Source organism: Sorex fumeus, unplaced genomic scaffold, assembly GCF_029834395.1.
Source record: "Sorex fumeus unplaced genomic scaffold, SorFum_2.1 ptg000013l, whole genome shotgun sequence".
Taxonomy (NCBI): Eukaryota; Metazoa; Chordata; class Mammalia; order Eulipotyphla; family Soricidae; genus Sorex; species Sorex fumeus.
The window spans coordinates 20,656,291-20,675,137 of NW_026606070.1; the positions used below are offsets into that span (position 1 = coordinate 20,656,291).

At 31.1% G+C, this 18,847-nt stretch overlaps 1 protein-coding gene across 7 annotated transcripts in view; it reads left to right on the forward strand.

Moving 5' to 3' along the window:
- The window catches only part of EPHA5 (EPH receptor A5), a 316,984-nt gene that overhangs the window by 260,199 nt on the left and 37,938 nt on the right, over positions 1 to 18,847 (forward strand). For 5 of the 7 annotated variants that reach the window (XM_056111198.1, XM_056111199.1, XM_056111203.1 and 2 more), the window contains 4 exons: positions 2,483 to 2,548; positions 12,649 to 12,716; positions 13,976 to 14,101; positions 14,791 to 14,976. In XM_056111198.1, coding sequence (XP_055967173.1) covers positions 2,483 to 2,548; positions 12,649 to 12,716; positions 13,976 to 14,101; positions 14,791 to 14,976 — 446 coding nt within the window. The remainder of the gene's footprint in view (positions 1 to 2,482; positions 2,549 to 12,648; positions 12,717 to 13,975; positions 14,102 to 14,790; positions 14,977 to 18,847) is intronic. The other 2 variants (XM_056111200.1, XM_056111202.1) reach the window with 1 other exon arrangement.

An 18,847-nucleotide genomic window follows, 5' to 3' on the forward strand; every position in this document is an offset into this window, starting at 1 on the left:
TTCCATAATTACGTTTCAGTCGTACAGTGTTTGAGTACCCATCCCTCACCAGTACCCATTCTCCACCACCAATGTTTTCAGTATTTCTCCCGCCACCCTCACCCCTTCCACCTGCTTCCTCTGTGGCAAGCACATTCCCTCTTACTCTCTCTCTAGGGTGTTATGGTTTGCAATATAGGTACTAAGAGGCCATCTTTTTTGGTCCATAGCCTACATTCAGCATACATCTTCCATCATGAGAGAGCCCTTTAACCATAATTCACTTAGTGACTCCTCTGTCCCAGCTGCCTTTTCCCCCAGCACATGAGACCGGCTTCTAAAACATGGAGCAATCCTCCTGGTCCTTATCTCTACTATCCTTAGGTATTAGTTTCCTATTATGTTACTTAATATTCCACAAATGAGTGCAGTCATTCTATGTCTGTCCCTCTCTTTCTGACTCATTTCACTTAGCATGATGCTCTCCATGTCCATCCACTTGTATGCAATTTTCATGATTTCATCTTTTCTAACAGCTGCATAGTATTCCATTGTGTAGATATACCAAAATTCTTTAACCAGTCATTGAAGCACAATTTTATATATTTTATAAACTACACATGTTTATATAGAAATATGTTTCACACTTTCTTAGGAGATAATATTATTTTATCACAGAATATAATACATTTTAATAAATTATTATTTACTGAGTTGAAATATAAGTTGTAAAAAATAAATATAAGTTGTAATTAATATTACATAATATTACATAATGAAAACATTCTTGCTAACACCTATCATTATATAGGGAAAAATTTTGCCACTAAATATAAATTATAGTAAAATTCTACGTAGAAATTCCGTTTATTGTGTTTAAGCTGCAAAGAAATACAAATATTGAAGAATAATCCTCATTTTAAGAAATTATAATTTAAGATAGAGAAGGCAATATATTTTTTCATGAATCGTTATAGAAAATATTGTATACTGCTTTCTAACGGAAGTAGAATATCATAATGAAATGACAAATGCAATTCATAGTGCTACAATAATACCCTTTTTACAAAACTGTTATAGACTAGATTTGGTCTACAGGCTATACTATGCTGATTCATAATATTAGTGCTGACACAAAAATAAGTTAACTTAAGAATTCGGTAACTATTTGAGACATTCATGAGTTGACTCTAGTCATAAAAAAATATGTCTACCAAATTATGTGTAAACTTTTTAACCTACTCTAAGTATTTTAATATTTTGATGTATTGTAATTTTGACTTTTAATGTCTTAGCAAGTGAAAGTAATTATTAATCATATTCCTGAGCACTACTGAGTGTGATCTAAAAAATAAATGCATTATCATAAATAACTAAACTGGAAAGATATAGTAGTCAGTTTTTTTTATTGATTCCTTTTCTGTGACAGTCAAATTCTCTGACACTAATCAATGCTCCAAAAAATACAAATGGGGAAGTGACAATTTTTCCTTTAAAAGCCCTTTAGAATTTTATTTGAAAATACTTTTTTGTCCTCAGTGGCATTTCTAAATTTAGCAGATTGCATATTTTATTTTCCCTTTATTCAGTGCAAGTACACTACATTTCAAGTAAATAAACTCCAAAGCAGATTCCAGAAAAAACACACATCTCCTGCTGTATGATATTATTACTGAACTCAGTCCACAGTTTTCTTAAAATCCTTATAAATTCTATTCAAAAATATACTGGAAAATTATTGAAGCTTTATGTTATTTCTTTATTATATTCTTCCATAAGTGTATGTGTTTCTATCAACAAAGTACATTTACTTGGTATTTCTGGATTGTTTTCCATGAATATGTGGAAAATTTAAAAGGCTCTTGAATGTTGCAATATCCAGAAAAAGTTTCATGTATTGTATAGTTTTGTTTTTTAATAAACAGTCCTCTATATATTTATGCATTTTATCATCTGAAAATATTAATTTAAATTTTAGTTTTATATGATTGGAAAAGCCATATAGAGCAAAATATTTTTACATAGACTATTATGAATAATTTCATTGGCTTGATAAACCAGGGTACCAAATGAACAACGCACTTCTTTTTTGCACATATAAATTTGAAGGTTCAATGAAAAACATGTATTTTAAGACTTAGTGAGATTGTCTATTAAGTAATAGTGTTTCAAAAATTTCTAAGTAAATATATACGTAAATGGTTTTGCAGCTTTATTGGTTTTCTGTACAGTTGTATGATCGAAACATTGGTTCATTAAATTTCCTACTGAAGAAGCATTTTAAGTAAAGTTAAAAAAAACGATTCAATATATCTCTGAATTTCTTAAACCCATAAGGCACTTTAACTTGAGAGGCACTCTGAAAACTACTTAATTGTATGAATTCAGGGTTATTTGCTTTAGCAAAGCAAAACAGACACCTGTCTTAACTTCATAGTGTCTTATGCTGTAATGAGGGCGTGGGATCTCTTCCTTATCTTGGGCTCTCTTGTTTGCTTTTCAGTTGCTGCGAATGCGGCTGTGGGAGGGCTTCTTCCCTGTGCGCTGTTGCCCATCCAAGCCTAATATGGTTAGTGTTCCCCTCCCCCTTATCCCTATGTGATGTGCCTCCTTTCTGTATCACCTTCAGCATTTCTTTCCTTTCTGTATTTGTATACATTTTAACCATTAGTGCCCAGGTTATACCTTAACATGTGAGTAGATGGTTCTCAAAGAAGAAATGTGACAAGTGATATTATAATGAATAATCTAAAAATATTAATCATTTTCTAAATATATTCATCATTCCTGTGTCAAGCTCACATGTTTCTCTTCCAAGGCTTTTTATTGTGGTCAAGATATAGATCAAGAATTTCCATGCTTGCAAAGTCTGCTCTACATTTAACATGTCACTGTTTTTGTTTATTCCATGAAAATTAAAACCATATCATATGTGGAAGTACTTCAGTTAATGACCATAACATAGTTTGGATTTTCTATTTTCACGATCATTGAAGATTCAGGTAACATTGGATAATAGAGCCACCTGTAATAGGAAATGGTCTACTTAATAATTTTAAACCTGAATTAGGTCAGTAACTGTATTGTTAACAACCTTGAGTAAAAAATTTACACGTTGTTGAAAACCGTTTGCAAGATGGTATTGATTATTTACAAAAACAAACCATAAATATATGAGTTATAACTGTGAAATTGTAGACTAGAGCATAATATTGGAGTACTTTATTCATGGTTTTAGAGAGATTACACAATAATTATCCATCATAGGGAAAATAAAGTACACCAGATAAAGTGTGTAAGAATCTAAACCTACTTCATTGAGTTATCATTTGCAATTAAAACTAAACAAGTTATTCTGAAATGTATTTTGGAGAATTATGGCTTTGATAAATATTTTCTCTTGTTGCTTCTTTAGTGAAAATTAATTTTTGCTTATTAAAATTCAGTTTGAATAAGCCTGCATGAATGTGTAAATATGAAATTGGTAGAATAGTCAGCAGTAATTTCAGTGTGGAAGATCATTCTAGGCCGCAAAGTATTCTGGACCAGTTCTGGTGACACTTAGCCAATATGATTTAATACTAGGCCACAGTGAAGTTCTGCTGGGGAACAATAGTGCAGTCTTGCTGTGTTTGTCTACAAGGACCCCAGAAGTATATCCAATGGTACTCAGGTGACCATGCAATATAGGGAACAAACTTGAGTCCATCCACCAAAGCTGTTCCCTTTATGAACTGATCTGTCTTCAGTTCATATCCATAATCATCATCCTGCCCCAACCGATATTCTTTGATTGCTTGCTAACAATTAATAAAGATTGATATTGTTGTAATATATTTTCATATATTTTCTTAATTTCTTAAAATGTGTGTATTTGAAAAAAAGTTCAAAGTTAATATCAGGTGCATAATTATTCCAAAATGTGTCACCACCTCAGGAAATGTTTACATGAACCTGGGGTTTCAGTGACAAGCCCAATAAAAATTGAAATCTCGCAATTACTAAGTACAGTATTCCTGATTTTACATGCTGATTTTTGCTGTCATTTTTTTTAACTGAGATATAAAAAGAAAAATGGCTACTGAATGTCCATTTATTAAGATCTCAATTATCACAGAAACAGAGAGAGCGCCAAGATTTAGTATTGACAAAATTAATTTTTCAAGAATTCATATCAATTAATTATTTAATTTTTCAAGAATTCATATCTTGGGTAAAAAAGATTAGTGTCCTGATTATATTGAACTAGATGGCAAGCGCGCTCTTGCGCATTCGCGCCTACACACACACAAACACACACACACACACACACAGAAAGAGAGAGAGAGAGAGAGCGCCAAGATTTAGTATTGACAAAATTAATTTTTCTTAAACTTAAAATGCTACCATGGAAAAAATACTGTGTTTCTAACATATAATTGGTACGGTCCCAATTTTTTTGCTTTTGTTTTTTGCTGTCTCTGCCTCTAGAGTTGAATCATGAAAGACATCTCTAGTGTTTATTTCCTAGAAAGTTAATGTTTAGTTATATTCAAGGAGTTTATTAAAGCAAATAAATAGAGGAAGTGTGGTGGGAATTTGTATTCTTCGCTAAGAAATACCAAGAACCTAAACTTCTTCCCTATATCTTTCTTCAAAGGGATGCAAGTAGTGAATGTATCAGAATGTGAATATTGTGCATATGTGTATGCAAAAAACTATTTAGCCACAAATGTGCTTAAGTATCCAGAATATAACGTTTCTGGTAAACTGCCCGTGGAAAAATCAGATTTTGGTCACCACATTCTTAGTAGAACAACAGCAACAAATATTAAAGCAGAAAAACTCTAATTGATACTCCATACATTAGACATAAGGAACATATTTAAGATAATTACTGGTGAAGAAAAAAAATTAAAAATATTTTCATTGCTTTGAACTTTGATTTTAAAAATTTACTACAGGTTAAAACTGCTAACAATATTTTGTAAGTTAAGCATTTGAGAGGAGATAGTATTGATAACAGAAACCTAGAGTTAAAACTAACTTTCATAGTTGAATCAATATTACATTGAGAAATTTCAATCTAAATCTTGTTATCCAATTTTGACCATATAGCTATACCATCATTTTTTTTAGTTGCTGTGAAACTGATTTTCAAAGAATGTTCCATCATTTATCAGACATATTTACAGTTAATTGGACAGAAATTATAAGAAATTTTGACTTCATGGATATCATTCTCAAAATGATTTTTTTATTTGAAGGCCATTTATGTAGTTATGTGTGATTTGAGTTGACCATACATGCTTATACATGAAAATTATAAATGTATTGCTCTTTTGAAATATCTAGATAAATCTGTGGAAAGAAAGTATTCTGAAATTCATAATTAAAAATTCATTGATCTGAATCTTTGAAACTTCTGCAAGGCCCTGAGGTTCTGAGTTTTATTTTGTATTATTTTCTACAAGGAAATCATTCTTTACAAAATGCCTAGTGTGTCATTTATAAAATGGAATTGTAATTTAACATCACTGCCATTGATCTCAAATTGTCATCACTCTTGGTGCTTGCTTTGTGGTGAAGTCTGTGCATACATACATATATATATATATATACATATATATATATGAAAACATTTCAGATGTTCTTCCTGTTTTGACAATTATACCCAGTGACTAAAGCTACTCCTGGGTGCTTATCATATCCTCCATTTTCAGTTGAAGCATTTTTCCTATGATCTCTGATTGTATACCCTCACAACTGGGTTAAGATTTTAATATTGGTTTTATTTATCAAGGGGGAAATCAGTTTTATAAACATCACATGCTTAGAAATTTCTTATTTCTTATTTCTTGGCAAATAAGATATTAAGATACTATTAAGTAATATTATTATTATTCTTGTATTAATACTAAGGACACTGGTTTTATTTATAGCACTCATAATAATTGTATTTGGAAAATCCCATAGTTCTAAAATAGCTTTCTCTTGCATTTCTTAATTTCAGCCATATTTCAGACTGTTTCCATATCACTAGTGACTCATCCTTCAAGGTTCAAGTACAATTTTATTACTCTACAAATAGAGATGCCATGTTCTTAATTTGTTCACATACCTATACTATAATTTTTAGGAAATCAACCTCACTCCTTTGGAAATTCATTTTTCAATTATGAAATATGTCACCAGAAATAAAAGTAATAAATCCATTTCTTTATAAAGACATTTAATCAAAACAAATTTCTATGAAAAATGATACTGAATTACATTTAAAAAAACAACTATTAACCTAATTTCCCAGGGGATGTAGAGATAGTACAGTGAGTAAGTTTACTTGCCTTTCACGTAGCTGACCTGAGTTTCATCCCCTGCAACCCATATGGTCCCGCAAGCCCACCAAGCCTGATATTTAAGCACAGTGCATAAGGTATGATCCAAAACAACATTAACAAACATATGTATGTTATGCATACATATGTATGTTATACACACATGCATATATATGTGCGTATGTGTATATGTGCACATGTATGTGTATGTACATAGAACCATACACATACATACACACATATATATTTATATTTACACTATTCCTTATCTCTGTTCATTAAAAGTTAAAGAAACAATATTTTTATTTAAAAATAAATTTATCTTCATTAGATTTTTTGCCAGAAAGTTATCAGAATACTATTCCATTTTTTGAGTTAAGAAAGTGCACATGAATGAAATTATTATCTGTATCCCTCTAGAAGTAGTACATGAGGTAAGGTGCTTGACTTTCATGAGATTGAAATAGTTCTATTCCAGCATTGTATATGGTCCCCTGAGCACAGCCAGGGCTCACTCCTGACCACAGAGACAAGATTAGCTCTTGAACACCATCACACATGCCCCAAATTCCCTCAAAATTCATTCCTCTAAATTATATGACCCTGAAGTGTTCATAGCATGTGGATTTGACATCTTTGATATGTGTACATATATATACATGTGTATATATATGTATATATATATACACAAATGTGTTTCCAACTCAGACTTTCTAGGTAAAATATAGCTATGAATTATCCTAAATGCCCTTTTGATATTTGATACTATATATTCATAGTATTTATATTATAAATAAACAGAAATTCATAATATATAAGATATTAATTGGACCATTAATTGAATTAATTGAACCTGTGGGATCTTTTAAAATTAATAGAATATTCAGGCTGGAGATCTAGTACATCTGGTCATGCATTTGCCTGGTATCCCATTGACCTAGTTTAGATCCCTGGCCTCTGCATATTGTTCCCCAAGCATCTCCAGGAGTGATCCCTGAGCTCAAAGCCAGAAGAAAACCTTGAGCATAGCTGGATGTGGTTCCCTCGAAGAATTAATGTTAAAACTGCGACAAAAATCTGTTGAAACAAGGAAACAAATAGTCACATATGTGGTGCATATTTTTAAGTAATAAATTAAATGAATTAAAATTAAAATTAAAAGATTAGAAAGTCTAATGCATATTTGAGTGTTTGAAATATTAGAAGTTCAGGTCTTTTTATTATTGACAATTCTTAAAAAATCTGAAGCTTTTGTTGTTGGAACCTCTAAAACATTACACTACTGTACTATTTTTGACTGATATTATTCTAATTTTCCCCACCTTTTATAATATCATTTTTTAAATAATTATAAAGCATGTAATAAGAAATGTTGCCTTCTCACATTACCACTAGTCATAGGGTAACTAGGACCTTGATTGAGGTGAGGCGAGAGCTAAACATGCCATGACCTTAATTTGTGTGTAGTAATCATCCCTACATTACCATATCTGAGGAAAAATGTCATTAGTTCCACATAAGCACATTTTTCGTTAGAATTAGTTTGGCAATATTAGGTAAATAGTAAAAATTCAGTTTCATGTTTCTGTAATGTAAATCATTTGATGAGGAATTCAAAATCCCACTACTCTAGTATACAGATAAAAATATATGAATAGAAAAATTCCTAAGGGTTTGCTTATTAGACAATCTAAATATCCAATATTCCATTTTACTGCATAAGAACTCACATTTTTATTGAAGAATATTCCTATATTCAAAAAATTAGTATATTTCCACTATTTATTAGATATATTAGAAAACTAATATTCATATACTTTATTTTATGATGTTTAGTTAGCATAAAACTATTATTAAGACTACCTTTATATGTATTAAAACTACATTTGTTCAGTTGAAGAGAATCCTGAGATGAAATATTCTATTTTCCCCAAACTTGGAGCTTATTTTTTCAAGATTGCAACAATAAAAAATTTAAATACAACATTTTTTAATACTTGGGATCATTATTATATCAAAAAAAGCAAGTATCCATGTACGGATAAAAGTGAATTTAAAAGAAACTAAAATTACAAGGAGGTTTTTTTTTCATAACTGAAATGTGGAAACTTTTTCATACAATTTATCAACTTTATACATTTTCTTTTGAAGTACAGATTAAGTATTTCTTATCTGGTAAATTGGGTAACTGTAGAATAGTGCTCATTTCTGATCTAGAAATTCATATGGTCACTTTTTTAAAAAAATCATAAAGCCAACCTCTCCTTCCCCCACCTTTACGCCCCTCACCTCCTTATTTAGAATTAAGGTGAAAGAAAAGTCTGTAATGTGTATTTCTGTGAGCTTAAACAGTGGGAAATTCTGATTCAGTGAGGCTTTTGTTGAGCAAGATCTATGTTCTTTGTTATTCTATTCATCTTCCTTCATTTTCTTAGGGGATGCAACTTAGTAAGTGGTTCATTCTGTATAGCAAAGTATTTCGAAACACTTGAGATTCATTCTAACTTATTATCTCATCCTAAATTTGACCTGAAAACTAGATTCTACATTGTCATACCCATCCACCCATAAAGTGTACTGTTTACTATTTCGTTAGTCATGGAAATTTCATATATCCTATTTCAGATATTGTAACTGGGTTCAAAGTTTGAATATTAGCAGTAATATCATTAAAATTGTGTTGCCCAAATTCTTATCTTAGCTCTGAGAGAAAATGGATTGACTTCTAATTTATCATAAGATATATATTAAGTTATGTATTAAACATCTCTCTCTAGGACTCCTTAATATCTATTAATTAAGGAAAATAAATTATTTCTACATTTAATAGAATTTTTCTGTTTAATGCTATTATTAAAATTGAAACAGCATTGTCTTCTAGAAGAAAATGAGTGTTAATGATTAAATTATTCCTCTAATTGTAAGCACTATAGATACTTTATTAGGATATCAAATTCATAATAGTAATGGGAAACACAATGAAGTTTTTTCTTTCACATCCAGAAGGCAGGAGAGGTAATTTGTGTACAGAATGACATATTTATTGACTCTTTGTCTGATGGGTTAAAATTATACATCTGGAGCAGGTACAAAAGATGATACTGAACAAATGTGCTTCCTGCAATGCTTTGTTTGTAAAACTAAACCATCGCTCCAGTGCCTCTCTGCCAGCTGCACTTTTACTTGCTGTGTCTTGTTGAGGCTTGTTTTAATGATACTTTGGGGCTTCCAGAACTTAATTTTATATGTTAATGTGACGTGCAGCCGTATATGTTATAGAGCTCCAGAGATGCCCTGAGTCAAAAATAACTTCTTTCTACTGCCCTCCATGCTCTTACTCTAGGTATAAAAATATTAACCATTCCTTACCAAGGAGGTATTCCCAAATCATTTTTTTTAGATAATCCAAAGTTTTACTTTCATTTTCATGTGAGCAATTTGCATAACATTTAAATATTCAAGAGGTTCATTAAGTGTGAAATACTTTTTGAGTATGCAGGTTTGAAAACTTAATTTTTTTGGAAGGTTAGAGAATAGAATATGGAAAGGATGCTTGTTTTCTAAAGTAAATCATAAAATATTCAGATACATTTTAGGTCTCTCAAGAGTTCCTCTAACAATGTTTTCTGTCAATATTACTTAAACAGCATAAATTTCATGATTACTTGACAAAACACTCTTTAGGACCTTGGTTTACTATAGTATCAGTATGTTCTTTCTGGAAACAAGTGCATTAAAGGTTGAAAGAAGAATATGATGTCTAGAAAACTTGTAATCAATGCATTAAAATAACTGTCAGTTTTATTAGACCAAAATATAACTTCAGTAATACTTTATGGGTTTTGTTTTTCATTTCAATGTAGTGAGGTTATTCCAAGAATTTTTTAAGGGCTCTTAAATGACAAATGCATCTAAAGGTGTTATAAATAAACTTTGAAAAGTCAACAAATTTGATTTTTTTATCCATGAATGCTATATGTATTACTTTGAGTTTACCCAAATCTAGTAGCTATATTTAACTAAAGATTTAGGACTCTTAAATAAGATAAAATAGAAAAAAATGTATTTTATGTATTTTATTCAAAATTAGCATATTATAGATTGAATTACTAATTTTATAGCATATATGTAATTACAGTTACACACTCTATCATGAAAAAAGTCAGGTTTAACTTTTATATCAATATATGCACAATGTGTGTAACATGCTAAAATATGTAATCGAGGAATAGTCTCCATTAGTACGTATATCTATTGGAAAGCACATTTACATCAACTAATAGTTTTTAAACATGTTTGTAACCAAAATACTTTTTTAGTCTGTCATTTTGGAAAACTGCAAGATGCAAAAATGAATGGAATTTCATTTTTGAGAAACTCTTATTTTGTTTTTAGGCCTTAGTAGTAAAATCACTTTCTTAAGAGTTCACTAATATAATTCTCTATTTACTCATTTGTTTTACTCTTTATCAATTGATCGTGTACCACAGTGAATCAGTATTCATCAATGTATTTTCTTTCCAAACACTTGTCATTATGTAGACATAATAGAAATATTCATTCATTCATTCATTCATCAAAACGAATATTGTATCATCTCTGGTCCAAATGCTAGGTCACTGCGGAAATTTATATTAATGTCAACTGTTGCCATTCAAGAAATTAGTAAGAAGAAAACAAAATATCTACTCAAATGTTAAGTTGAAGTAGTATGTTGGAAATTACACCATGAGAAGAATAAAAAAGATTACTAATGGGATCAAAGAGGAAAATGGTCCATTAATTTGGGGTGTGATGAGAACATAAAGAATGTAAAATTTGAACTGAAAAGTGATGATTAGAAATTGTTAGAAAGAACATTTTAGATTCAGTAAGTAGCAAATGGAGTCTTATGGAACCATCAGACATATCTTGGAGCCCTGAAGATAGTATTTAGCATACTTGAAGGTAACAGTTTTTAAACAAGATCTAGGAAATACACATTTGAGATAGATTTATAAATCTTTGCTCCAGCTTTGCAGGATGCATATTGAAAAAGAAAATAACATTCTTAATAGTTTGTCTATAATAATGTCTAGTGTAGTTTAAAGGAAAGCATTTACAGCACACATAGTTCTGAGATACTTTAATAAATTGAAAAATCATAAGGTTTAATTGAAGAAGTGATAGAGTTAATGAAAGGAATAGATGGGTGAGAAGATATCTATGCTATGTAATGCTTGTTGTCTGACAATAAATGTATTGTGACATACATAGGAATAAAACTGATTTTAGAGATCAAGAACATATCTATATTATTAATAAAAAGAGAAAGCGGCAGATGGAAACTGTATGCAAAGAGAAATAATCTATTTTTAATATCTTTTGACATAAAGACATAGTTCTCATAACTCTCAAACCAAAGGAATAGGAATCTTAACTAAATTCATGGAATTGAAGCAATTAGAGATGTCTATAGAAGTTACTAGAGAGGATCTATGGAAATATTCAGACATCTAAATAGAGAGAAACAAGGCCAAAATAAAGGAGCTGATAAGAATTTCAGTAAATCAGGAATAGTCAAATAAAACCCTTTGTATTTAAAGGTGAATGTATCATTAATGGATCTTTGAAGAATTATTTTTGTTTGCACAGTTCTTTTTAAGTAAAAGCAGACTTAAAAGACATTCATATTAGTAGCTGAGTTAATACAGAAGAGAATAGAATTGAGGGATTGCTTCCTGAGTGGCCCCTCAGGTTGCTTTGCAGATATGGTAAAATAGTTATTGATAGGTGCTGGAGTGATAGTACAGTGGTATGGCATTTGCCTTGCAAGCGGCCGACCTGAGTTAATTCTCCGGTATCTTGTATGGTCCCCCGGAGCTCCGCCAGGAGTGATTCCTGAGTGCAGAGCCAGGAGAAACCCCTGAGCATCGCTGGGTGTGGCCCCAAAACAAAAAAAAAAGTTTTTGCTATAAGTAAAAAACAGTTGAAAGCCAGTGCATCCAAGAAAAACTGAATAAAAGAAAAGAAAAAGAAAAAAATGATAAGGTAAGGGGCTACAAAGAAGTTTTTAAGATTGGAAAAAAATAAAAAGAAAAGGAACAGAACCAAATGGTGTCTGTTGTTTACAATAAAGTGAAGTTAAAAGATAGATTTGGATGGCTTCAGTCTATTCAGTGAAATATGATTATGCACTGAACATAAGGAATACTGGCTGGGGAAGTACAAATTCATCCAAAAGGAATATTGTTCCCATTTCATTCCACTAGTGTGAAAATCAGCTATGGTTTAAATCATTTCAATTACACTCATGCTCAGGAGCTTGATGTGATTCACCACTTTGATGTGGTTAATTGCTCTTACTCTGTTCCAGGCGGTGTGGTTACAGCAAAGCAAAACAAGATCCAGAAGAGGAAAAGATGCATTTCCATAATGGGCACAGTAAGCGAATTGTAAAACAATCAAAGTAAAAGAAAATTGGGATATTTTATTACTATTTTGGTTTCTTTTCAGGGCGTGGCATTTATACTAATGTACCAAAAATATTGTATTAAGAATATAAGTGCTTCCTTTTACTTTCCTATAAAAGTAGGGTTTGGTAAAACATCTGCTGTCCCTAGACAACATGTGGACGGTTTATTCAGTTGTTGAAAGCACACTTCACTATAATCATTAAATCAAAAACTTTCTTGCTATATGTAAAAAGCTGTTATATTCCAAACAAATTCCAGTACAATGATAATTCCTATCAAAAGCTCATAAATCTATTATTCAGATAGAACCACTGATACAACAAAATGCATCATTGTTTAAATTATTCTTTTAACATTGAATTGGAATTTCTCTGAAATTTCTGAAGCACCAGTCTTTGTTAAAATGACTTGTATAGACATTTAAGAAATGAAGAAAAACAAGTTATAATAATGAGTTTTAAAATTATCCTAAATGGGCTACAATTATAGTTTTTTATATTTTTATTTCTCCATAAATAGTGTGAGTTGATTTGCCAAGTTGCAAAAAAGCTTATTTTTCCTTGTTCTTGTCACTTTGCCATGACCATAGAGAAAATTATTAAAGCTATAATTCATGCTGCAAGGCATTAGTGCATTTTCATGGCTCTATCTTATTTCATGTTATTTATCCTCAAAAACACAATAAGAATTGATATCAGTAGGTAGCCTTTAAATGTGATTAACCCCGTTACCATAAAACATTAAAACTTAGACATGCAGTTTCATAGGCAAATTAAGTAGAAGTCTTTTTTCTTTTGCCCTGTATGTCAATCTTATCAGAACAATGAACTGTAAGTTAGTTTAAATGATTTTCTATAAAACCAAATTTCATCACCTGTGGTACTATTTTAAGTAAACATAATAAAAAAACAACAAATAACTAATATAAAATTCTACTTCGATAAATAAAATGTCTTAGTTTGTTTAAGAGACTCTTTGAAAATTACATTAAAGGTCATATTTATTTAACACATGTACATTTACTGTCTATATATATATATCCATTTCTAAAATTATTAAAGCAATATACTACAAATTATTCTGATAAAACAGAGGGGATCTGTTTTCCCAGTTTAGACACTTACAAAAAACATGGGATTTAAATCATAAATTGAATTTTACCGAAGGTTTATAATTTCCCTCACAGCTTGCCAATACTTTTATTTTAATGACTGTTTATTTTTGCAGTTAAACTTCCAGGAGTAAGAACTTATATTGATCCACATACTTATGAGGATCCTAATCAGGCTGTCCATGAATTTGCCAAGGAAATAGAAGCTTCATGCATCACGATTGAAAGAGTAATTGGAGCAGGTATGACAGTGTATTTAACTAAGGACTTTTACCTTGTACTTGTATCACATAATATAACATTTCAATGTCATGACTTAACATGAGATGTTTTTAACTTTTTGTAATCGAATAACTTTAAAAGTAGTATATAATTGATCAAATTTTAGTACTAATATCTCTGCACATACACTTAAACCAGCAAATGTTTGATATATGATAGGAAGTAAAGTTGCAATATGAAATATAAATACATACAATATGTATGTGTGTATTCAACACAGCGTTTCATCAATAACATATTATCTACATATAATTTTGATGTCCAGAAGTATTTACATAATTAAAACACCCAGTGATTATATTTATGATTCATTTCCTCCTTAAAATCTTTTATCTCATTATGATCCTTACTCCTTTCCTCTCTTCTTAATGCATACCTAAATGGTAAGAGAAGAAAAAAGTGGCTTTACACTTCCGTTAGATTTTTTTAAATGAGATGAATGATACCCTCATAATAACCCTCACAGTGCCATATGATCACCTGCAGAAAATTTTTCCCCGTGCACTGTTATTTCCATTACCGTAGAAAATTGGACTCCTCTTTTTAATTATTTTATCTAAATACTAATTATTATAAGTGTGCCTTGGAGTATTACTGAGGTAATAATTTTGAATGCATTTTTGTATTTTCTTGATATCTTTATCACAAGGTGAATTTGGTGAAGTCTGCAGTGGACGCTTAAAACTTGCAGGAAAAAGAGAATTACCTGTGGCTATCAAAACTCTTAAAGTAGGCTATACTGAAAAGCAACGCAGAGATTTCCTAGGGGAAGCAAGTATTATGGGGCAGTTTGATCATCCTAACATTATTCATTTAGAAGGTGTTGTGACCAAAAGTAAGTACAATGACAGATTGTGTTTGTTTATATTTGTGTGTGTTGTGTGTCTATGAATTGAATATATGAACCTCTAAGGAGTTACTAAGGGCTCTAAGGAGTTACTAAGGGCTGGAGCGATAGCACAGCGGTAGGGCGTTCGCCTTACAAGCGGCCAACATGGCCGACCCGAGTTCGATTCCTCCACCCCTCTCGGAGAGGCCGGCAAGCTACCGAGCGTATTCGATATGCCAAACACAGTAACAACAAAGTCTCCAATGGAGACGTTACTGGGCCCGCTCGAGCAAATCGACGATCAACGGGAGGGCCTTTACCTTTTACCTTTAAGGAGTTACTCATTGTTCAATAAATTCTAACTCACTAGTGTTATTAAAATTATTCTAATGTTAATAATAGTTTTCCTGAATTGTATTAGATTTTTTTCAAAGTTGATTTTCAGTATGCCTGAATTTGTTTTTTTAAAACACATATATTAACCATTTACTGTTAATTCATTATCAGGAAATGTACTCATATAAGAGAAGCAGTAAAAGCATCAATATTTTCCTTCTGGTTTTATTACTTTTTACCCTAATGAAATATTAACTTCAAAGTTTTCATTGCAGCATTGAAGTTTTACGTTTAATAACATTCCTATTACCATAGGTGTTCTGCAGCCTATTAAGTGTTTTTTAATAGCCAGATGTATGTCTATCTTTTTTTTGTTCCACTAAAGTATTTTAATAGTGCTAGGGAAAACAGCATCCTGAGAATATTGGAAAGGTTCTGTGGGTCCAAATATTCTGTTAGAATAGGTCTAATTTTTTACACAGAAATGTCCATAAATTCTCATCTTTTAAACTTTGTGTTGGAAATTGTGGACTTCCTAAAGTAAGAACATTAAATCATACCTAAATCATCCATTAAGGTATGTTTCCCATAAAAGAGGCTTTTTGTTCTTTGAATCTGTTCTTTCTTTGTTATTCCCATAAAATCTCCTTCCACATCCTTAATCCTAAAATACCCTGTATTACACTTTCTATAATTATCCATAAACTTTGGCAAGATCGTTTTATAAGTCACTTTTTAATTTCCATTTTTTATTAATCAAAATTTAAGGATATATGCCAAATCCATATCCATTTGTGTGGTCTCTAGATTTCAAACTATGAAATAACTGATTGTCAACTTATATCAGTTTTCTTTTAAATATACAGAACAAATCAACTCAGCAACAATAATAAAATTATGATTTTAGAGGCAGAGTCAGCTAAAAGGTTTGAATTTCCAGAATCACATAGTTCCCAAGTCCCACCTTCCCAGGTCAGCAGCCCTCAAGACAGAAAGGAGCCCTGCTCGCTACACTATTTCTTGGACCCCACTTAGTTATCTTAACATACCTGATATTTTTTCTCTTATCCACATTGCTTTATTACCCACTAAAAAGTGCATTCTCACGTTCAATACTTTTTCATGTCTTTCAAAAACCTACTCAAATTCCATCAACCCCACTAAATTATCTCCTATCACTTTGTCCTGTAACAATACCTTCTTTTGAACAGTGAACCGGAATTTTGAAACTGTAAAGTTCATTTATTTGCCCAAAATGCTTATTCAAAAAATTTAAATTTATTTGCTTATAAAAGTAAACTCCTCGAACATATAAATACCATCCCCTAAATATTTATTTAAACATGTAGCTCCAAAATATGGGTCAAGTTTTGCTCATCTCACTTACATTGAATCTTAATATCATGAGAAAGGAAAAACAATATACCTGTCTTATAGGACTGCTACTATGAATTTATTGAAATATATTTGAAAAATTGACAACTATTATAATAGCATTTAGTTTGACCTCTTCAATTGACTATCAGATACTAGGGAACAACAACCAAAATCATGAATGTTAATTCACCTATATTTATGGACTCCTGATTTATAATAGAACTTATTTTATATTTTTTTGTTACTGTGTCTATATATAGGGCTGGAGCGATAGCACAGCAGGTAGGGCGTTCGCCTTACACGCGGCCAACATGGCCAACCCGAGTTCGATTCCTCCGCCCCTCTCGGAGAGCCCGGCAAGCTACCGAGAGTATTCGATATGCCAGACACAGTAACAACAAAGTCTCCAATGGAGACGTTACTGGGCCCGCTCGAGCAAATCGACGATCAACGGGAGGGCCTTTACCTTTGCCTTTACCTTTTATTTTATATGACTGAGTTATGGCTAAGAGAAAGATAACAAAACCTCCTAGAAGATAAATTTATAATATACTTTATTTATTTATCTTTAGAAGCAAATATTATTATCAGTAAATGATCTTATATAAATTTTAGTCTAAAAAGTAACAGTGATTGGGAACACAGGTTTTAAATTTTCATTCTCCTTTCTAACCAAATATTTTATTTAATGTGGCTGCCACAAATCTGCAAATGTACATAAAACAAAATGCAAATACTTAAAATACTTCTTTGTCTTATGTTTTTGCTCAGTGAGAATTGAAACCGTTTCCCCTTAATAAATATAGCTCTTGATGTTCAACTTAGGAAATCTTCATCTTGTTTTTAATTTACCATGTTGCAACTCACTTTATTTGTGTCCTTAATTTCATGCTCTCTGATCTGATGATAATTTATTCAGCAATTATTCTCAACCTGCAGCACACAGATAATGAGACATAAGTGCATCTAAATCTTAGGATTTTCTGATTGAAGCTGATGCAAGGAGTCTGAAGTAGCACTTCTATGGACGGTGGCACCATGTACTTTTCATCTTTCCTGTATCACTGCCCCACATGGCAAAAACATGGACCCAAATTCAGATTCCTTCTGTGACTTTTGTGAGCAGGACACACTACAAATATATATATATATATATATATATATATATATATATATATACATATATTCTAGAGATGCTTTTATGACAAATGGTGTGAAAAACCCACAGGTCCCGGCCTAATCGATGCATTGCCCATATAAGATACTTTTATGTAATACAGACAGTGCCAGTTTTATTTTCTTCCTCTCAAGAAGAATATGTCAGTTTGACAAAACTAATACATCTATGACCTTTGAATAATGTTTAGGATATATTTCTTAATGGACACTCCTCTCCAAATAAATTTAACTTTTATGTAAAATTAATAAATTTAAGTATCTATTTGTGGAATATTATATCTGAAAACATGGCGCATCCAATGAAAGTCAATTATTTAAATCATCAAGTTCTGATTTTATATAAATATGTAATAATATTCCAAATTATTTAGCATTCCATATTATTTCATTTTATAACATTCTACTTTGTTCTCCAGCACTTCATATAATTTCATATTATTTCATAAAATGACTTTTTTATAGCCCCTTATTATATTCTATTAAAATCTGTTCTAAAATTCTATTGGAATATCCCACTCTTTTTATACTCACCCTTTCCTCACATGCATCCTCTCTGTACATGTCCTTAGGTATATTTTACTAAATCACTGCTTTTGTCTCATGCTTCAGCATCAAACAAGAAAACAAGCTGAGCAGATTGTATATATTTGAATATTTATCTGATTCTAAGTTGGGAACATCTCATATTTCGCTATTTTATTCTAGAAATCTTTATCAAATTCTTATTCTGACTCTCTTGAGGTATTGCATTCAACCTTAAAATGTCCTTTCTGTTTCCTAAATTCTACTTAACCTTCACATTTAAGTCAGATATGACCTTCTCCTTGATCAATGTGATTAATCTTCATTTCACTTCTGTCTTCAGGATTTGATTGTCATAGTATAGGCACTTATGTTTGAAAAACTGGGTAAATAAAATCTTCCTATTGTACTGCAATAGGAAACCAGACTTCATTAAGGGGTAGTTCTTGTTTCACCTACTTTG